Source organism: Rattus norvegicus, chromosome 3 (genome assembly GCF_036323735.1).
Source record: "Rattus norvegicus strain BN/NHsdMcwi chromosome 3, GRCr8, whole genome shotgun sequence".
Taxonomy (NCBI): domain Eukaryota; kingdom Metazoa; phylum Chordata; class Mammalia; order Rodentia; family Muridae; genus Rattus; species Rattus norvegicus.
In genome coordinates this window covers 28,047,626-28,070,058 of record NC_086021.1, presented here as the reverse complement: position 1 = coordinate 28,070,058, position 22,433 = coordinate 28,047,626, and the positions used below count along the sequence as shown (strand labels likewise).

Genomic DNA, 22,433 nt, shown 5'->3' with positions numbered 1-22,433 from the left:
TCTATCTATCTATCTATCTATCTATCTATCTATCTATCTATCTATCGAGGTAGGGTCTCAATATATAGTACCAGATAGCCTGGAACTCTTGTGTTACTCATTCATATATTTTTTTCTCCCCTTCAAGTATGTAACACTGCTTTACTATTCCCTAAGTATCAGCTCACTTTTTAAAATTTTTTTCTCCTTTGCCTAGACTGTTGGTGTTCTCTCTGATGTGATGTTAGTTTTATCACATGATAATTTTCTTCACACAGTAGGTTCTCAGCCTCTGTAGGTCTGTTGGGTAGGCAGATATAGAAAACTCCTTGTCACATGTATGTTTTCTGTTAAGCACTTTATCTGTCACCTCTGAATGCCTTACCAACTGACTTTGTTAAGTTCTGCCTTTTTCATATCTAATCTCATCTAGCTTTTCTTTTTTAATTTTATGTACGGGTACTCTAGCCACATGTAACCCTGCATGCCAGAAGAAGGCATCAGATGCCATTACAGATGGTTATGAGCTTTTCTGTGAGTGGATTTTCCTGGTTTTATTTTTGTTGCTGAGGTAAAACACACCAACAACAGTATCTTAAGGGAGGAAAGGGTTTGAATTTTAAGTTATTGACTATAATTTTTCAAAGTCAGGGCAGGAACTCAAGCAGCTGGTCATATCATGTCTATGACCAAGAGCAGAGAGAAAGAAACACACCTATCCTGCCTGCTTATCTGCTTGTGGTTGTTGGGAATTGAACTCAGGACCTCTGGAAGAGCAACCACTGCTCTTTAACCTCTAAGTCCTCCAGCCCTCTACAAGCATTTTTTAAATAGGCTGACTTCTCAAACTTAACCATAGTTAATATTTTTTAAAAAAATAAATTAGAATTTTAAATGTTTGCATATGAGACATGATTTTTGTAGACAGGCATAGGTTTTTTCTCTCACTCCCTTCCTTCCTTCCTTCCTTCCTTCCTTCCTTCCTTCCTTCCTTCCTTCCTTCCTTCCTTCCTTCCTTCCATTCTTTCCTTGTGCTAAGAATTGAACCCAGGGCCTTGCACATGTTGCACATGCATGTGTTTTCCCATTGAGCTACATGCCAGAACTGTAGACAGCTCTATGTGTGCCAGCCAAAGAAATTGTAATTTATACTGATAGTTATGTGGATTGATGGGTCCCAGAAGCTGTGACACTCCTTTCAATGTTCACAGATACACTTATGGCTGCTGATGAAGGTTCCACAGAGAAGCAAGCAGGAGAGACTCCTATGGCTGCAGATGGAGAAACCAATGGGTCTTGTGAAAAGAGTGGCGATATCAGCCATCCAAATGCACCCAAACATACTCAGGAGAACACAAGAGCTAGCCCACAGGAAGGCACCAACAGAGTATCTCGGGTGGCGGAAAATGGGGTTTCAGAAAGAGACACAGAAGTGGGGAAGCAAAACCATGTTACAGCTGACGACTTCATGCAGACGTCTGTCATTGGAAGCAATGGATATTTCTTAAATAAACCAGCCCTGCAGGGACAGCCCTTGAGGACTCCCAACACTCTAAATTCCTCGCTTCCTGGTCATGCCGCAAAAACGCTTCCTGGAGGAGCCAGTAAGTGCAGGACTCCAAGTGCACTTCCTCAGACACCAACCACAGCACCCACTGTGCCTGGGGAAGGGAGTGCAGACACAGAGGACAGAAAGCCTACAGCCTCGGGCACTGATGTCAGGGTTCACAGGGCACGCAAGACCATGCCGAAGTCCATCCTGGGCCTGGTAATTTTGTCTTCTTTTCTTTCTCCTCCTTTGCATTAATGAAAACTAATAGACTTTATTCAACAATGGGAAAAGCTAATTAATGGCCATCGTCATCAGTAGGTAGACAACAGGCACAACCAAGGCAGACCACAGCAGCTTTTTAAAAGGCTTTTCTTCATTCTAAGATGAGTCATCTGTCAAGAAACAACAACCCCCCATCCCCACCCCTACCCCCCACAGGGTTTTTCTCCGTAGCCCTAGCTGTCCTGAAACTAGCTCTGTAGACCAGGCTGACCTCCAACTCACAGATCCACCTGCCTCTGCCTCTGAGTACTAGGTCAAAGGCATGAACCACCACTGCCTTCGGAAAACTACTTTTTCTTCTGCCCTTTCTGAAAGGCTTGCCTTGTTCAGGGTTACTGAGAGCAAGATGTGTCCTGTGCTGTGGCCCCGAGTGAGCGCACTGCCTCCCTCTCTGTAGCACTCGGCCTATGTGTTTTAGAATGGAGTACTGCTATTTTGTTTCCCGATATGGGTTTAGCCTGGGTGGATTCTACATTCACGGTCACGCTCCAGTGTGATTCCTAGTGCCCTACATGTGCAGACCATTTGCTGTTTTCTTTGTAGCCTTTGGGGCTTTATGCTTGGAACTTTTTCTCAGGATTCTGTCAGTCTGTGGGTTTGTAAGGTCAGCTCCAGAAACATGTAATGTATAATGTGTGGTTGCTTATTTCCTTCCCAGAGAATCCCTTGTGTGAGCACCATGTCTTTTGTGTCCTTGTATAATGGTTCCTTGCCTATTTTCTACCTCCTGCATGATGTATTAGATGTATTAAATGTAGATGTATTACAATATTACCTGTTTTTTTTTTCTTTTTTTCTTTTTTTTTTTCAGAGCTGGGGACTGAACCCAGGGCCTTGCGCTTCCTAGGCAAGGGCTGTACCACTGAGCTAAATCCCCAACCCCCTTTACCTGTATTTTAATACTCTAGATTTCTGGTTAGTCATTTTAATTTTAATTTTTTTTTAATAGGGTCTTAGCTCAAATAGGACTCAGACTCAAATTCCTGTTATGCCTGCCCCTACCTTCCAAATTCTGAAGTTGTGGCTATATGCCACCATGCTCAACTCATATTTCATCTTACCACACACAGTTATGAGGCTAAAGAGGTGGGTCAATGAGTAAAGTGTTTGCTGAGTGAAAATGAACCCGAATTTCTCCCACGTTGCTCACATAAAAGCTGGGCACAGTGTCACATGCTTGTGCTTCTAGTGTCACTGTGGAGGAAAGGAGGCAGACTCGGTTGTGCTGGCCAGCCAGGCTAACTGAATCAGTAAGCTGCAGGTTCAGTTGAGAGAGTCTTTCAAAATATCAGGTGGGGAAGTAATTTGGGAACAAAATCTAGCATTATTAATCTTTGACGTATAGATTGACACCCCTTCCTTCTTTCATACACAGATGCAGAGACATGATGATGACGGATGTGTTGGTAGAGACATTACAATTCTTCCACAGTCTTTAAGGGTTCTGAGTTCTCAGAGAAGTTCTGTTTGATGCAACAGCTTTTGATTGATGGGTTTTTTTTTTGTTTTGTTTTGTTTTGTTTTTTTGTTTGTTTGTTTGTTTTTTTTTTTTTGCAAGAGTGCTTGTGGCAGGAGTATCTTTGTGGTACTGGTGCAGATTGCCCAAGTGCTATGTGTGTGTCAGTAGTCACTGACTTGGGTATAGGGTAGGGCTGCTTGCCACTAGACCACTTTGCAGTATGGAGTCCCACAGCCATCAGGTGTTCTGCCCTCTTGCCAAGCATTCATGCGCTTCAACCTTAAGGAGCACCAGTTGGTCACCTTGGTCTTCAGCTTGGCAGCCTGTTAAATGGAGGAGTCTGTATTGCCTGGCCATACGAGGTCACCAGCCTGTTAACTACGTCTGCGCCATTTGTAACACACATGTAACATCTCCCGCAAAGATAGATTCTACTGACTGAGAAACAACAATCTAGAGTCTAAGATAAACAGGTGGCTGGCTCTACAGATATCACAGTAGTCACCAGGCCACTAACATAGCTGTTGCCAGCCTTCTGGGGAGAAAACAGGCTGTGCATTTCTTCCTGTGAAGAGACAGTTATGTGTGTTTAATATCCTGGTTTCCTACGTGTCTCTGAGCACAAAGACCATGCGCCCTCCCTTGGTAGCTGCTCATCCAGAGGACCCTGGGCTGGTTCCTAGCATTTGTATTACGTGGGTCACACCACCTGTAACTTTAGCTCCATGAACTCAGATGCTTCTGGCTGCCTCAGGGACCTGCATTGATTCCACATACTCATATTCAGACTAACTCACCTACATATAATTAACTATACATTTTTAAGAAAACAAAGTGAGGTAATTGGTAATTCCAGGACTCAGGAGATAGAGATGGGTGGATGTGAATTCTAGGACAGCTAGGGACACATAGAGGAATTTTTGCCTCAGAAAAACAGCCAAACAAAACACAAATAAAGCAGAGAGAGGATAACAAAGGGTGAATATACTTAGAATACATTATATGTATATGTGAAATATCATAATGCATCCTGTTATGTATAATTAAAATATAATAATAGTAAAAGAAAGACTCTGAGACTATTAAAAATTATATATTAGAATATGATAGTAGAAAAAGACCCAAGAAAGTTAACAGGAAGCTTAAGACATAATATTAATGCATATATGTGCATTTTCCAGTATTCTCATTTGAAAAGTTTCAAAATTACATTTTATTTGTTTATTCATTTATTATACATGAGTAAGTTTGCACCTATACAGTACATGTGTGCCATAGTCACATGGGCAACTTGCAGAACTTGGCTCTGTCCTTCCACAGTGTTGGTCTTGGAGATTGAATGTAGGTCATCCGTTGTAGTGGACATCAAGCTTTACTGTTGGAGCTGCCTGGCCTCTGGTGTCCTTGCCAGCTTGTGTGCTGCTGCTGCTGCTGCTGCTGCTGCTGCTGCTGGTGGTCTGTGTCAGTGCCTCGCCAGGATTGGACTTGCATGTCTTGAACTTGCTCTTCTCTGTGCTCATTTGCCGACTCTATTGTTCATGGATAAATACCTTTTATTATAAAGTATTTTATAATCTTTTAAGATTTCTCTTGCTTCCCTTTCCTACCCTTTATATACTCAGTGCTGGTTTTCAACCCAGTAGGCAAGCCCCTCTACCACTGAGGTAAATAAATTCTCAGCTCCAGGATCTCTGGGTAAGGACTCTCTCTCAGTGAGGCTCCCTGTCAGTTATGAGACATTTGTCCCATTCACATCTGTTCATGTCCCCGGTCCTGCTCTTTTCATTCCCTCCTAGGTGTCCAGGGCTTGTCTTGTACTTGCTAGGCAGACCTGGCTTGCTTCAAACAGTGATCTTTCTGCTTCTGTCTTCTGAGTTAGTGTGTCCAGTTGTGGGCAGTTACAGCTGTCATGAGTACTTAGGTTGCCTGGAGATAATTTTTCCTATTCTGTGTTAAGAGTATGATTGCCATGGTGTGCAGCAGCTCTTTTCTCTGTGTCCTGCCTGCTAGTCTTACAGTTGCTTCCCACCTTACCCTAGTTTTTCATTTAGATGAACTGAAGTTTGATGTGTTATTTCAATTAATTCAGCTGACCAATTTTATGTTCAAGGCTGTGTTCTTGGTATCCTTTGTGAGAGCTCTTCCCTTGACCTAGATCTTTAAAGTTTCTCCAGCTTCATTCCTGTTTGGATTATACATGCTTTTATGAGTTGTTTGTAGTAGTTCTCTGCTTTTCTTTCTGGGTCTGCTTCTGCAGATCCTACATGTTCTAACTAATTCAATTTAGATGTGTAGTGGGAGACGGTTGTACCATGCCATATGGGAGAGATTGGTTCTTGTTGTATAAGTACCGCGCGCTAACCGATTGCGCCACTGGAGCTCCTGGTTCTTGTTAATGATGGAATTCAGTGTTGAGTTCTGATTGCAATGAATTGTCAGTCTGAGAACTCACATTGCTGCCCAGTTCTGTCTGGGTAGAATCCTGACCAGTTAATGCTAGTAGGTGGATGAGAAGGGGATGTGTCTATATGTGTGTTTGGGGGTGGAAATTGGGGGTAACGAGTGTGTGGGTGCGTGTGGGTGGGTGTATGTGTGTGTGTGTGTGTGTGGGTGTATTCTCTCTTGTATATGGTATGAGGTAAGAGGTCTCCTTTCACCTCTATCTCTTTTTTATTTTTACTTTTTATTTGATTATATTCATCCATCCATTCAATCCATCCAATTCATCTGAGACACTGGTTCACTGGCCTGGAACCTAGTGTGTAACCACTTGGGCCTCAAACTCATTGAGATCCTCTGCCTCCTCTGCGTTGGGATTAAAGGAGTGTGCTACAATATCTCCTAGGATATTCAGATACCTTTCTTTTCTTTTCTTTTTTTTTTTTTTTAAGATTTATTTATTTTATATATGCGAGTACACTGTTGCCCTCTTCAGACTCACCAGAAGAGGGCATTGGATGCCATTACAGATGGTTGTGAGCCACCATGTGGTTGCGGGGGATTGAACTCAGGACCTCTGGAAGAACAGTCAGTGCTCTTAACCACTGAGCCATCTCTCCAGCCCCAGATACCTTTCTTTAAACTTAAAAAACCTTTTATTTTGCATATGCATGTTTTACTTGCATATCTATCTGTGCACCATGTGCATTGCAGTACCCACAGAGGCCAGAGGAGGGTGTTTAATTCCCCTTGGACTGGAGTTACAAATGGTTGTAAGCTACGATGTGGCTGCTGGAAATTGAGGCAGGATCCTCTGTAAGAGTAGCCAGAGCTCTTAACTACTGAGCTATCTCTCCAGCCCTTTTTCTTCTTTAAGGATGGGGTCTCACTAGGCCCTGGCCTAGATCCATCTACCGCTGCCTCCCAGGGTGCTAGGATTAAAGTCCTGTACCACCACACCTGTCATACTTCATTCTTTTATATGTGGATATCTTAGATTTCAGAAACTGTGTGTGCTGAAGAAAGCCTTGTCTTTGAATGCCTTACATTATCAGGCAGTTACCTGTGTAACTTGTAACAATAAAATTTAGTTCAAGGTGAATTGTATGCTGCTTAAACTCATTCCAAAACATCTGTGAGTTTATGGGCATAGAGGGGAGGGTTAGTGATGTAAAGGCAGTCTAGAGTAAGGGCAGGAGTGTTAAGCATTGAGGGTTTGTTATTGCAGGGTTGTTAGGGTATCACAGGTTACTGCCTTGTAGGAAGCTAGACTAAAATCCAGTTAAGGAGATCGAGCAATGGCCCTGCCCTTAGGAGAGGTCTAGCCTTCCTCTCTGTCTCTCTGCCTGCAGGTGTTGCAGCAATATGGTAGCAAGACTTCCTCCTCTACTTTTACAGCTTAGCTTCTTTTTCCTTTTCAAAGTAGAGTTTCTCCAGGCCCTAACTGTCCTGGAGCTTGCCATGTAGACCAACCTGTCCTTGAAGTCAGAAAGACCCACTTGCCTCTGCCTCCCTAGTGCAGGGATTAAGGTGTGTGCCACCACTGCCTGGTGAATTTTAGTAGGCTTCTTATCTAAGTGCCTCCAAGTCACTATTCTTCCGCAGTGAAGACTATATGTTATTTTAGATTACCTACTCCTTAGGACAACTTACAAAAATAGGAATTTTCTTTGTGAGTCTCCACCCTCCTGCCTCTCTCAGTTGGTATCTGGGATGGAATTGACACCCTTGTGACAAGAGAGGAATTATTAAATGACTTGTTTCCTAGAGATGCATTTAAACTGTGAAGTCAGCTGTCTCATACCTGATCCAGCAGAGGATGGTAGGACTGAGTGTTCTACTCCTATAGTTCTAGAGTTTGGGTCTTCGCAAAGAGCTGTACTTCTCAGATTTGTGGACTTTCTGCCTTCCTCCACAATGGCCTATCTTTTAGTAAATAGGAATGAATGAAAAAAAGGATTGGGTTTTGGATGTATATTATTCCAGTCACCATGTCCTTTTGAAGTCGTTATAATGACTTGTTTTTTGTTTTGAAGCACGCAGCCAGTAAAGACCATAGAGAAGTTCAAGACCATAAGGAACCAAAAGAGGATATCAACAGAAACATTTCTGAATGTGGACGACAGCAGCTTTTACCAACTTTCCCAGCCCTCCACCAGTCGCTACCTCAGAATCAATGCTACATGGCCACCACAAAGTCCCAGACAGGTAATCGGGTCAACCCGTCCCCCACTCCCACTCCCCATGTGCGTCTTGAGCTTGCTGCTCTCCAGGCAGTTGATGCCGGGCATGTTTGAAGAGAAGGTGATAGTATCACCCGGCTAAGAAGCCCTCTGCCCTCAAGAGTTTATGACACCTATTTTATTTTGCTTTCCTGACTTGCTTTCAACCTCAAGATGTACATTGTGTTTCTTACTGAAATCTTGCAACATATGAGTGGAAGACAGTGAGGTGCTGGTGGAGTCACTAAGGTGCTAGGCCAAGGTGCAGAGAGCTGCCCTTGGGCTCTAGAGTTCATTGCTAGCAATTTAACTGTGAACTTTGCTCATTTTGGGCTTACTACAGGGTTTGTCAATGGAAGAAGTGGACTAGTGCTTGATTATTATTGGGGCGGGAGGTCAGACTTCTCTTATGTATTTATTTTTATTTTATTTTGGTTTTATTATTGGTATTATTTTATTTTATTTTTTCCAGACAGAGTTTTTGTTTGTAGCCCTAGTCATGTTACTAGCTCTGTAGACCGGGTTGACTTCCAACTCAGAGATCTACCTTCTTTTGTCTCTCAAGTGCTGGGATTAAAGATATATGCCACCATGCTCAGCTTCTTTATTCATATCCCCCCCCCCCCGGGGGGGGGGTTGGGGACCGAACCCAGGACCTTGCGCTTCCTAGGTAAGCGCTCTACCACTGAGCCAAATCCCCAACCCCCTTTATTCATTTTTTAAAAAATTATGGTTCTGTGTAGATATGTGCACCTGAGTAAGGGTACCCAAGGAGGCCAAAAGAGGGGATTGGATCCTGTGGAACTGAAATTATATGCAGTTTTGAGTTATCTGACCTGGATGCTGCGAATCAAACTGAGATCTCTGTGAGAACTATACTTGTGATTAACTGATGACCCATCTTTCCAACCCAATAGTGAGAGGATTTTATTTGAGGTGGGATAGCACAGGAGGTCCCAAAGGATACCTCTTAGGTAGCTTCTATGTCTCTGTGTGACAGATGCCTTAGATTCAACCCGGCTTTTTTTTCACTAGTCTGTATGTCATATGTACATAGAAGGTTCTGCGGAGGAGATGAGCTACCCTTTCTATCGTGAACCAGTGGAAGATTTTAAGTTGGAGTGATCTGGAAGGTTTATTTTAGAAAGGTTCAACTGGCCACTGCCCCCCCCACCCCATGAGTGTTTTGCTTGCTTGTATGTCTCTGTACCACTATGTGCATGCCTGATGCCCACAGAGACCAGAGGAGGGTGTTGCATCCCTTGGAACTGGAGTTACAGGTGGTTTCAACTGCTGTGTAGGTGTTGGGGAATCAAACCTGGATCCTCTGAGAGAGCAACTCCCCAAGTCATCTTTCCTGTCCCCCCCCCCTTTATTTTTAAAATTTATTTATTTCATGTATGTGGGTACAGTGTCGCTGTCTTCAGACAGACCAGAAGAGGGCATTGGATCCCATGACAGATGGTTGTGAGCCACCATGGTTGCTGGGAATTGAACTTAGGACCTCTGAAAGAGCAGTCAGTCCTCTTAACTACTGAGTCATCTCTCCAGCCCCTGCCCTCCCCTTTTTACTTTTAAAGTGTTTTTCATCTTTCCCTCCTTCTGGCCTCTTTACTTTACTTTCCCTTTTCCCTTTCTCCTGTCAGCCTTTCTGTTCTTTCCTGTCTTTCCCCACTCTGTACTCAGGCTGGCTTTGAACTCACCTTCTTATGGCCTTAGCTTCCTGAGTATTGTGATAACAGGGTTGTGGCTCCATTAACAACTAATTTTAAAGCAATTTCATATTTTCAGCCAAGTTGTGGACGTTGCAAAGGATTCCAGTGTGTCCTGTTTTCTTTTTATCAAAAGGCACAGTTAGTTAGGCCAGCATTTTCTATTGTGTTTTGTTTTATTCTAAACCACAAATGTAAGCTGCTAGTTACAGACTTGCACTTCACATACTTGTTTTTCAATGTTCCTAAAACTAAGGACATTCTTTGAGTAAGTATTGTGTTGTAATGAAAATCAGATATTAATTTTACTATATTATTATCATCTAATCTTAGTACATTGCCCAATTTTGCTGGTTTCCTATTAATACAAATCAAACAAATCTAGCCTTGGGTCCTAAAACCGCCTGCGTGTTATGTTCTGCTACTTATAATACACATATTCCCAGTCTCTGTCTGCCTGGCTGTGGGTTTAGGAAGCCCACCCTAAGTCTTTTTATGCAACCTCTCTGATGTGCTTTGCCTACTTAGTATTCTCCAATCTGTGTGGTCATAGACTAGATTATAGGCGTCATGATTTGGTGACCTTTGAGTTTATTAGGGCCAAATATTATAAAGTTGCTCTTTTTTTAAATTGTCCTTAGAGAAGCAGTGGTCCTTCAAGATCAGGCCATTCGCTTGTTTTCTATCTCCATTTCTCTCTTTTTGTCTACTAGTTACCTTTCCAATGGAGGAAGTGTTCATTTTCCCATCCAGCTATCCTTTGTGTGTGTTCTGTAGGTATTAGTTATATGTGTGGGGCTAGAGGTTGGCACTACATTTCCTTTGTAGTTGTCTTCTACCTTTTAAAAGTGTATTATTTTATTCATAAGTGTAAGTATCTTGCCTCCATGTATTCTCGATCATGTGTGTGCAGTGCTCAAGAAGGCCAGAAGAGGGCGCTGCACAGACATCAAGGCACTGGCCTCACTGATGGTTGTGAGCTGCCTTGTTGGCAGGGGACAAAAAGCAAAAAGCGGGTCCTCTGCAAGAATAATAAGTATTTGTGAGCACAGAGACATCTCTCCATTCCCCTTTACCTTACTGTTTATTTACTTTATGTATGAGTACACACCAGAGGAGGACATCGGATCCCATTCCAGACGATTGTGAGCCACCATGTGGGTGCTGGGATTTGAACTCAGGATCTCTGGAAGAGCAGTCAGTGCTCTTAACTGCTGAGCCATCTCTCCAGCCCTCTATCTTACTTTTTGATCTAAAATCTCTTCCTAAACTTGTAGCCTATTGATTCAAATCTCCTTGGAAGTCATGCCTTCAGGGATTTGAAGACCTCACTGGGTCCCATAAAGAGTTACCACCTCTTAATAGTGCCATTTAACCTTTAACCCATGACTTTTGGAGATCTTTGAGATCTTGAAGATCTAAATTGTAAGCTAAGTATTTGGTGGGGCAAAACCTTTAATCCCAGCCTTCTTAAGAGGCTGAGCCAGGAAGACTCAAGTTCAAGACCCACCTGAGACCTTGACTCAAAAACAAGCAAACCAAAAAGAAATAAGCCAGAGCAATTTGTAATCTCTCTTCTGATTCTCTAGGCTCTATTCTATTATCATTATTTCATTATATGAATTGCCCTGGGTTTGACTGTGCAGAGCACTGTTCAGGTGCCTATCTCCACTCTATGGAGTAGCCCTTTACTTTCTGAAGATCTTGTGGTTGGACTGGATGTCCAAGGTTCTCCTCCTTTCCTTTTGCTGACCTGAATTGATTGCTTCTAGGGAGCTCACAGTCTTCATTGGAGCATGTTTTTTTTCTTTTTTTCTTTTTTTTCGGAGCTGGGGACCGAACCCAGGGCCTTGCGCTTCCTAGGCAAGCGCTCTACCACTGAGCTAAATCCCCAACCCCTGGAGCATGGTATTATGTCTTTGCTTCACATTCCTATTTTTTGGCTGTCTATGTCAGTGTTACTGGTTTTGAACGATTAAACTTTATACTTTTCCGAGTCATATAGAATTACACTTGCATATATAAGGAATGGATGGCAAGGAGGGTTAAAGTCAGTGTTTGTGTTGTGTGCTTTCATTATTTTTTTTTTTTTTAAAAACCTTCATGTTTATTTTGCTTCTTTTTTTTTTTTAGATTTTTTTTAAAATTTATTTTACGCATATGAGTACACTGTAGCTGTCTTCAGACACACCAGAAGAGGGCATCGGATCTCATTACAGATGGTTGTGAGCCACCATGTGGTTGCTGGGATTTGAACTCAGGACCTTTGGAAGAGCAGTCAGTGCTCTTAACCGCTGAGCCATCTCTCCAGCCCCAGCTTTCATTATTTTTTGATAGGACCTTTTAAAAACTAGGTACCCTATTTGTTCATCAGTCCTTCCATTCATTGTTTCTTGTCCTGCCCTTTAGGTTGTGTTCTTTCTCGGTAAACCGGTGGTTAATTAGCATGTTAGTCTGCGCCTGCTGAAGTGGCCTCAAATGTGACTGTAATATGCTGCAGCAGTTGGCTGGCTTGGTTTGCTTCTTGGTTACAGATTCTTCTCTAGCCCAAGTTGTTTTCCTGTTGTCACTTCAGGCTTGTCCCACTTCCCAGTTTGAAGAAGCCAGAACTTAAGTATCTGCACGCGTTTCTCAGAGAGAAGCAGGCCCCGCCTCACCGTCTCGCCTTACCGCTGTCAGTGTTGTATCTTCTGTTGTCCCTGGCATTACAGAAGCTCAACTCTGAGGGCATTACAGCAGACTTCTGGGAAAACCAGAGGTTAAGGAGACAGACAAGGCCACTCTTAGTGTGGCAGAAAGGGAGCTATTCCTTTGTAAAGTACGTATGCAGATGCAATGCTGGCACAGCTTCCACCCTGTTGTGCTTCTCATGACTGCATCCTTCTGTATGCCTCCTTGTTCATTGGGGGTCAGGGCTCTCTGATTCTAGACATTAAGTTTTAATAGAACTGTGATGATTATCACAGAAGACTCTGTTCTTTTTCCTCCTGATGAACTACTGAGTTTAACTCGAGCAGAGATGAACAGGTTCCCCTTGGCCTGAAACCCTACACAGGCTGTATGGGTAGTGATTTCTACTTCAGGAAGATGTAAGTCCAAAGTCCCTGTATCCAACCCTTTTGTTTTTCAGTCAGATTTGTCAGTGAAAACCTTTGCTGGCAGAGGGTGTGAGCCCTGTATATCCCCTTCAGTGCAGCACGGTCCAGGTAGTGAGTGTGGGAAGCAAACAGAGGCCATGGCTCGGTGCATAGCTGTTCAGACCCTCAGCCCCCCTCCCCCCCATGAAAGAGACAGGGTCTCTGCATCTAGACTGGTCAGTCGGTGAGCTCAGTAAGTAAAGTGGAATACAACTGAGGGAGGCGTCCTCTCTCCAGTGTTGGCCTTAAAGCCACTTCTGTCAATAACAGAGATGAACAGGCTCAGATATGGCTCATTCCTCTGGACGACCAGCCAGTATCACATTGGTACACTATATTGATGACATTATGGGGATTGGACTATGTGAGCAGGAGGCAGTAACCACTTGGAACTTGTTGGTAACATGTATGCTCAGAGGATGGGAAATAAATTCAACCAAAATTTAAGGGCATTCTATCTACCTCAGTGAAATTCTTGGTAATCTAGTGATACAGGGCATGCAGAGATTTTCTCTAAGGCGAAGGATATTTGTTTATCCTTACTGTACCTGGTCCCCGCAGCTTGAATGGTTGGCTGAAGTGTTTGTCCGAAGACGGCTTACGGACAAGGAGCTGTTGATACCTGTTATCCCTTGGTTTAGTGTTGATGAGGGATTGTAAGGTTCAAGGAAATTGCAAGGCTACAGTTGGTACAGTGTGTGAAACTATACCGTCCACAGTGGGAAGGCCCAGAAGAAAGCCCTTCATGAATCCTATAAGATGCAAAATGTCGACAGGAGCACCAGCATCTGAGGAGCTTGGTCGCCCTTTTTCCTGTGCCTGACTCTGGGGCTGGAGGGGCTGCTGCCCGGTTGAATGAATTAATGCTGCAGGTTTAGTTGGACCCAAGGTAGCAGGGGCCAGATGGCAGCAGTGAACCGTGAAAGGCGAGCTGATTGTAGATGTCCTAATGGGCAGCACAGACAAAACAATGTCTGACCCTGAGTAATGGCCGACCGTAATGGCCAGGACAGGCAAAGTGAACTCCGTGGTGGCATCACTCATCGGGTCCTTTGGTGCTGGCTAATCAGTCATGGTGTTTCCAGGCGTGGGATGGATAAGAAGCCTACTGAAGTTTTGTTTGATCTGTATAAGTGAAAAAATTATAAAACAAACGAAGGCCACATCGGATCATGGCAATAGTTAGAATCTTGCTTGTGAATAAATTTCTAGACTTGAGCCAGTTTGCAGACACAGAACCCCTTAAGTGTAGGGACGCCCAGATTCCCCTGAGGAAGGATCTTGATAAAGTAACTAGAAGTTTTATTGTTAGCCTTTCTCCAGTCCTTGCCCAGAGAGACCTTTGTATGGCCTTTGTCAGGTAACTGTACACTGTGGGGAAATGGAACGATCAGACTCTACAGAGTCTTCTGGATACTGGTAGTGAAATGACACTGATTCTGGGAGATCCCAAGAAACAATGTGGCCCCCAGTTAAAGTAGGGGCTTTTGGAGGACAGGTGATGAATGGAGTTTTGGCTGAAGTCTGACTCACAGTAGGTCTAGTGAGTCCCTGAATTCATCCTGTGGTCATTTCCCCTGGTCCCAGAATGTGTAAATGGGATAGACTTAGAAGTTGGCAGAATCCTCACACTGGTTCCCTGGCCTGTGGAGTGAGGGCTGCTATGGCTGGACAGGCTAGACGGAAGCCTTTAGAGTTGCCTTTGCCAGGGGAAATAGTGAATCAAAACCAGTATCACATCTCTAGAAGAATTGCAAAAATTAGTGCTAATTGTCCCATTGTTCTTGGCCTGCTATTGGGCTTTTGTGGAAATTGAATATTTGACTACTGGCTACCAAGTTACCATGTGACTTGAGCTGCCATCATGAGCTGGGTATTTTCTGACCCCAAGTCATAAAGTAGGACAAGCAAAGCAGCAATCTGTTATCAAATAGAAGTGACTAAGCCCGGCCAGGTTCTGAAGACACAAGCAGGTTGCATGAAATTGCCCAAAAATCTATGGTTTCTACTCACATTATAATGCTATCTGCTGCCTAATGTGCACTTATAGCCTCATAATGTATTATGATCTACTGTTGGCTGAGGAGAAGAACTAGGGCCTGCCAACCTGAGGTTCTTCATACTGTGCAGGCACTGCTCAAAAGTGTACAGCCGCAGCATTGTAACCCCTCTCCGGGACAACCCTAAAAGACACTCCTCACAGTGGGTAGAGCTTTGGGTGCTACACGTGGTTATATATTTTGTTTGGAAGTAGAAATGCCCAGATGTGTAATTGTTCACTAATGCATAGGGATGTAGTCAATGGATTGGCTGGATGGTTAGAAAATGGAGAAAGACATCCGGGGAAGAAGTATGTGACTAGATCTCTCCATATGGGCAGAGAATGTGAAGATATATGCTCACCAAAAGGTGACTTCAGCTGAGGAGGAGGTCAGCAATCAAGTAGATAGGATGACCCATTCTGTGACAGTCAGCCTCTTTCCCCAGTCATTCCTGTCCTAAACAGAGTAGCCATGGTGGCACAGACGGGAGTTGTGCATGGGCTGACAACATGGACTTCCACTCACTAGGACCTACCTCACTACAGCTGCTGTGAGTGAGTGCCAGGTCTGCCAACAGCAGAGACCAGCACTGAGCCCCAGATAGGCACTGTTTCCTAGGTGACCAGCAAGCCACCTGGTGACAAGTTGACTGTATTCCACTTCCTCTGTGCAAATGACAATGTTTGGTCCTTGTTGGAGTAGATGCTTATTCTACTTGTGTGTTTGTCTTCCTTGCGTGTAATGCTTCTGCCAAAACAGCTTATAGAATGAACTTACAGAATGCCTCATCCACCGTATGGTATTTGATATAGTACTTCTTCTGACCAAGAAACTCACTTCATAGCCAGAGTAGTGTGGCAGTGGGCCGGTGATTATGGAATAAACTGGTATTACCATGTTCTCCAGAAGCAGCTGGCCTGATAGAAAGTTGGAATGGCCCTTTGAAGACAGTTGTAGCACTAACTAGACACAACCTGAAGGGTTGGGGTAGGGCTCACCAGAAGGTGGTATATGTTTTACATCAGCATCTAACATGTGACAGTATTTCTCTCATAACCAGGATCTTTGGGGTCCAGGAATCAAGGGGTGGAAAAGTTCTACTCACTATCTCTCCTAGTGAACCCTTAGGAAATGTTTTGCTTCTTGTTCCTAGGAGCTTAAGTTCTGCTGGCCTAGAAGTTTCCAGAGGGAGGAGTGCTCTTGCCTCACAACAAACATTTCATTGAACTGGAAGCTCAAAGTCCCCTGTTCAGTTTGGGCTTCTAATACCCTGAGGGGAACAGGCCAAGAAAGGAACAGCAGTATTAGGAATGGTGATTGATCAGATCAGTAAGGGGAAATTGGATTGCTTCTCTACAGTGGAGGTAAGAAAGGTTAGATTTGGAGTGCAGGACATCCTTTAAGGCCATCTCTTGGTGCTACCATGTCCTGGGATTAAAGTCAGTGGAAAATTCAGCAACCTAACTCAAGCAGGATGATTAAGGTAGCACACTCTTTGGGGATGCAAGTGTAGGTCACTCCTCCAGGGAAAGAGCCAAGACCTGTTGTGCTTGCTAAGGTTGGAGGAAATACAGAGTGGGTTTTAGGGCAGGGTGGGTGCACATGTCAGCTGTGGCCTGTGACCAATTGCAGAACAAGGTTTATAACTGACATGAGTGTTTCTGTGGTATTTTGTTAAGAATGTGTTTGTACAGGTAATGGTTTTCTTCGATTTCTTAGTAATGTAATGCAAAATAAATTAGAATATCAATAGTTATCATATTTATGTTTGAGATACCAAAAGAATGTTCCTCAAGGGACATTGCTACCTATCCTAAATGTGTAATTGTGGTTGTACAAGGGACGGTTATATCATATTAGGCATAATTATGACATGGTTATTGTTTTCATTTGGAAATTAAGGGTGACATAAGGAGATAATGATTCTGTAGTATACTGACAAAGGGTGGTCTGGCCTTGTGATTGCTATTCTTGGTTGTCAACTTGGCTACATGCAGAATTAAGTAAAATCTAAATGGCTGAGTACATTAATTAAATCTTTTGAAGTGAGTAGTTGAGCACATCTAATCTGAATCTTTGAAGTAGGAAGGTACAGCTTTAATCCAGATCTTTTTTAGGTGGGAAAATCAACCTTTAATCTGGGCCACACCTGCTGGCAGCCTGTATAGTGGCATGGAGGATGGAGCTGGCCTGCTTTCTTTGCCTGCTTGCTCTTGAGCTCACTGCAGGTCCATCTCTCACTGCATTAGAGTTATACTTCTTTGGGATTCTGGCATATATTGAGACCAGCTGAGGCAGCCAGTCTTGTGAACTAAATGAACGCATACTGGAGTTTTGGACTTTCTATTGTGTTAGAGTAGCTGGATCACACCATGTAAGCTATTCTACTAAATCCCATATATATATACATACATACATCTATATGTATATATATACATACATATATATATATGTATACACACACACATTCTGTCAGTTCTGTTCCCTTAGAGAACCCTAATTAATACAACACCAAAAAAACACAAGCAACCCAAAATTAAAAAGTTAAATAATGATAGATTGTATTTTGAGAATTAAAAAGTTCTGTATGTCAAAATGTACTCTGAAGAAAAGTCCAGTCCATAGAATGGGAAAATTATTTGGAAACTTTTTTTTTTAAAGATTTATTCATTTATTATATATAAGTACACTGTAGCTGTCTTCAGACACACCAGAAGAGGGCATCAGATCTCTTTACAGATGGTTGTGAGCCACCATGTGGTTGCTGGGATTTGAACTCATGACCTCTGGAAGAGCAGTAGGGTGCTCTTAACTGCTGAGCCATCTCTCCAGCCCCTATTTGGAAACTTTTATCTTCTGAAAAGAGATTGGTCTCCGTATTACATGGAGAAGTATTATAATTCAGTAGCTGTGAGACAGGACTCTGTGTCTGCACCATGTAATTGCAGTACCTGTGGAGCTTGGGAGAGGGTGTCAGATCCTCGAGACTGTGATGACGTATGGTTCTGAGCCACCAGGTACATGGAGCCTTACCTGGACCCTTTTCAAGAATAGCAGATTCTCTTAACTGCTAGGCTGTATCTCATGCCCTATAAAAGAAAAGAATAGTCAGTGTTCTTAGCCTCTCAGCCCTCTCCAGTCTCAAAGGAACTATGTGGGGGTGGGGGATCAATTTTTTTTACTTTTTTTCTTACTCTTTAAAAATTTTTTTGTTTATTTATGTGTGACTGCTGCATGTACACCTGCATGGCAGAAGAGCCCATCAGATCCCATGTGGGTGAGCCACCATGTGGGTGCTGGGAATTGAACTCAGGACCCCTGGAAGAGCCACCAGTGCTCATAAATGCTAAGTTAACTCTCCAGCCCCCATTTTAAATTTTTATTCATTTTGTATTTTATTTCATTATGTATTTTAATGTCATGTGTGGGTGGGTGCCCACAGAAACTGGAAGAGGGCCTTGACTAGAATTACAGGTATTTGTGAGCTGTCTGCTGTGGGTTCTGGGGATTGAACTTCTGTCCTCTGGAAGAACAGTGAGTGCTAAGCACTCCTTCCCATCCTGTGACTCTGATCTGAACAGGCATTCCTTTAATGAGGACGTGTGAACAGCCAGATGAGCAAATGCTCAACAGGAATACAAATCAACCAGATAACAATACTGCCTCACACATCAAGACGCTTGATATTGGAGAGACAATGTGTTAGTGATTAGGTCACTGGAACCCTAGTGCACTGTGGTCAGGATATAAAGAATACCTCTGTTGTGGAAAACAGTGTGGTAGGTCCTTCAGAGGTTTAATATGCATGATCATGGATCCTGTAGCTTTACTCTGAAATGTACTTAAAATAATTGACATTGGGGATCCCATCAGATAGTTGCACATCTTCATTCCTAGCAGCATTATCACTGTAGCCAAAGGTGGCAGCCACCCAGGTGTCCATCCGTGTATGAGTGGGGAAACAAACGTAGCCTCTGGATATAGCAGAATACTGCTCATTTTAAAATGGGAAGAAATTTTACAGCATGGTTCAGAATGGATGAACCTTTAGGACAGTAAGTGGAACAAGGCAGTTACCCAAGGACAAATGCATGATTCCATTCATATAGGGTCTCTAGTAGTCGAAGTCATGAGTATAATACTAGATGCTATTGGCTAAGGCATTGGAGATGATGGAGTTGGTGTTTAATGGGAACAGAGTTGAGTTTCACAAGACATAAAGAGCTGTGGAGATGGTTCTTCAAAATTAGGAACCTGTTTAGTATCTGAACTGCAGTTGATGAGTAAGATGGCAAGTTCTGTGTTGGCTTGAATTAGAAAGACATATATATTTGAGTCCTTGAGTTCTCGGTTCAGAGCTCTTTAAGAGCAGTTAGGAGGTAAGGCCTTTGTGGAGGACGTAATGTCATTGAGGGTGGGCTTTGAGGTTTCAAAAGCTCACACCAGGCCCAGTGTCTGTCTCTGTCTCTTTGTCTCTCTCATTAGTAAGGCCCCGATTAAATACTTTTTAAAAATAAGTTGTCTAGGTCATGGTGTCTCTTTTACAGCAGTAGTGAGTATAACTAAGACATGTTTTATGCTATATATTTCTTTTCTTTTCTTTTTTTTTTCCCTTCAGAGCTGGGGACCGAACCCAGGGCCTTGTGCTTGTTAGGCAAGCGCTCTACCTCTGAGCTAAATCCCCAACTCCTATGCTATATATTTCTTGACCCAATCTCTAAAAAGAGAACTAGTTCCGGTCTAAAGGGGACATATGGAGTATTACTGTGCTGCAGTGGGACTTTCGGGGAGAAACTCCCCTGTACTGTGCGGCCCCTCATCTTTGGACGTTTACAGATGGGAAGTTCTGCATTTGCCTATGCACTAGGCTCTGTGTGGGTTGGTGAGGGCCAGAGAGACCTGGAGTATCTGCAGGCTGGTCAGACTGACAAGAAGAGGGTGGAGTTAACTTAGCACTTTGTGGCTTGTTTCCAGGGGTAAGGCCAGCTCTGGCGTACTCTGATTTGAGGAAGCATGTCTCTTGAAGGTTACAACAGCAGCTTTGGTGGCCTTAGGGAGAGTTTTTCTGTGCACCTAGCTTCTCTTCCCTCACTTCTCCTTAGCCCTGTCTACTTTCTGGAACCTGGAACAGCCTGCCTGCCTGCCTTCTTCCTCTCTCTCATTTTTCTCTTAAAAAAATCCAAAACTTAATCATTGTGTAGATGTGATACAGAGAGTGCATGGCTTGCCGCATTGTGCATATGGTGGCTGAAAGGAAACTTTGTGCGGTTGGTTTTAACCTTCACCTTTACTGAGGTTCTGGGTATTAAGCTCAGGTCATCAGGCTTCTAGAGCAAGCACTTTACCTATTGAGCACTCCCTTCCCCCCACCCCCACCCCTTCACCACACTGACTGCATTTAATACCCTAACCTTTTCGTTAGCCTTCCCGGCTTGTGCTTGGTGTATCTTAAAGTGTCCTGGAGGTGCAGGCTAGTGTCCTGAGATTCTTTACTGTCTTAGTTACTTTTCTATTGCTGTGACATAATACCATGATCAAGGCAACTTATAGCAGTTAGAGTTTATTTTGGGCTTACAGTCCCTATCACAGGGAGCATGGCCACTGGAGTAGCTGAGAACTTAGATCTTGATCTACAAACAAGAAGCCTGTACTGAGGATAGTGCAGTGGGAGGCTTGGAGGCTTCTGAAATTTTTTTAAACTTGCCCCCGTTGACAGATCTCCTTCAACAAGGCCACCTTTTAATACTCAAATTGCCACTAATTAGGAACCAACTATTCAGATGAATCAGTACATATGGGGGATATCTCAGTGAAACCACCACACTGGCATTCCTGTTTGAATGCTCTTGTGTACCAGACAGCATCCCTGCAGCCTGTCTATATTGCCCGTGTTCATAATGATTTTCCCCTCCTGTCCCTTGCCTGTCTTGATCCCAGTCATCTGATTTTTCAGGGAAAAGTCTTTCTGTTTAATGCTTCAGTGGTTAGGAAAAGGTCCCAGAAAATGGCTATACAGAGAAGCCACCTGTGAGTGAGATTTCTGTATCCTGGAAGGCGCATTGGGTCAGCTCCATAGTGAGTGGTCTTTTCTCACTCTTCTATGTTCCGTTTAGGCGTTTGATGAACAGAGAGAACTTCTCAGGCAGAGCTTCCTATATTTATTGAAGGCCATGGAAACTATTAGTAGGCAGGTCTTAAGGCCTTGTTTCTGACGATTTCTGATTTTCCTGGTTCTCATGAAAGTGTTTCAGCTTCCCCTTCAGTTTGTCTCAAGTAAGGAATGACCATTGTACTCTTGTGTTGGTGAGATAGAAATGTGTTCAGTGAGATAGATGAGTTTCGTGATAAGTTTTATAGCCTGTCTTTTACCTCTAAAAACATTTGAATGGTATTTCTTTTCCTTTTTTGTCCCCCTTTGACTTTTTTTTTTTTTAGCTTGCTTGCCTTTTGTTTTAGCAGCTGCAGTGTCTCGGAAGAAAAAACGAAGAATGGGAACCTATAGCTTAGTTCCCAAGAAAAAGACCAAAGTATTAAAGCAGAGGACGGTGATTGAGATGTTTAAAAGCATCACTCATTCCACTGTGGGTGCCAAGGTAAGAGGGTGCCGGGATTGTTTGCCACAAAGTCTTGGAGATGTGTTCCTGGTTCCAGAGTCTCTTTGACTAGGAGAACATTTTGTTGAGGTCACTGATTTAATGACCTTAGTCACCATGAAAAGAACTATTGTTCTTGAGCTCTTCTGCCTGGTGTAGGTGGCTTGTTGACCCACATACTCCAGGAACCCTCCTGCTGGCTTCTTCAGGTGGTAACTGCCCCGTGCCCCAGCACTGGCAGGCCTTCCATCTCCTGTCAGACAAGTTCATAGCGATTTTCAGTCAGGTTTTCACGTGCTGGACAGCAGTACTCTTTTTTTCTTTTCTTCCCCCCTCGGAGCTGGGAACCGAACCCAGGGCCTTGTGCTTGCTAGGCAAGCGCTCTACCACTGAGCTAAATCCCCAACCCCAGCAGTACTCCTGAGAGCTGTGCATTGCTATGTTCCAGGGTGAGAAAGTCTTAGATGATAGTGCCCTGCATGTAAATGGCGAGAGCTTGGAGATGGACTCCGAGGAGGAAGACTCTGAGGAGCTGGAGGATGAGGAGGACCGTGGCGCTGAGCAGGCTGCTGCATTTCCCACTGAGGACAGTAGGACTTCTAAAGAGAGCATGTCTGAGACTGATCGTGCTGCAAAGGTAGGAAGGACTCCACTTCTCCAGGTGCTGGCACCAGTGAATGAAACCATGAAGTGCACTGTAGCTTCTAAGATTCTGGGCACTGTTACGTGCTGCTGAATTCTTTTTTCTTTTTATTTAACATTTATAAAAAGTTAAGTAGCTGGGCATGGTGGCTCAGGAGGTAGAGGCAGGCCGAGCCCTGAGTTCATGCCTGCCTGAACTGCTTAGTAATACTCCATCTCCAAACATGAAAAAGAAAAACAGTTAAATATCTGCCAGCCAACAGAAGAACCAAGAAACAAAAAGGTAGATCAGAAAGAAAATGTCATTCTGGGAAACAGAGTAAGATGGCTAGAGTAAATCTCATTGAGTCAGTAGTGGTTTTGTTATGTAAACA

The 22,433-nt window shown here is 43.5% G+C and overlaps 1 protein-coding gene across 11 annotated transcripts in view; it reads left to right on the top strand.

The window, feature by feature from the left end:
- Ehmt1 (euchromatic histone lysine methyltransferase 1) overlaps positions 1 to 22,433 on the top strand; it is a 148,291-nt gene that overhangs the window by 57,120 nt on the left and 68,738 nt on the right. For 6 of the 11 annotated variants that reach the window (XR_010064648.1, XM_017591872.3, XM_063284054.1 and 3 more), the window contains exons 3-6: positions 1,191 to 1,747; positions 7,748 to 7,919; positions 21,260 to 21,417; positions 21,866 to 22,054. Coding sequence is in view for 10 of the 11 variants with exons in the window: in XM_017591872.3 (XP_017447361.1) it covers positions 1,191 to 1,747; positions 7,748 to 7,919; positions 21,260 to 21,417; positions 21,866 to 22,054 (1,076 nt within the window). In the remaining variant the exon portion in view is untranslated. The remainder of the gene's footprint in view (positions 1 to 1,190; positions 1,748 to 7,747; positions 7,920 to 21,259; positions 21,418 to 21,865; positions 22,055 to 22,433) is intronic. The other 5 variants (XM_017591873.3, XM_063284055.1, XM_063284053.1 and 2 more) reach the window with 2 other exon arrangements.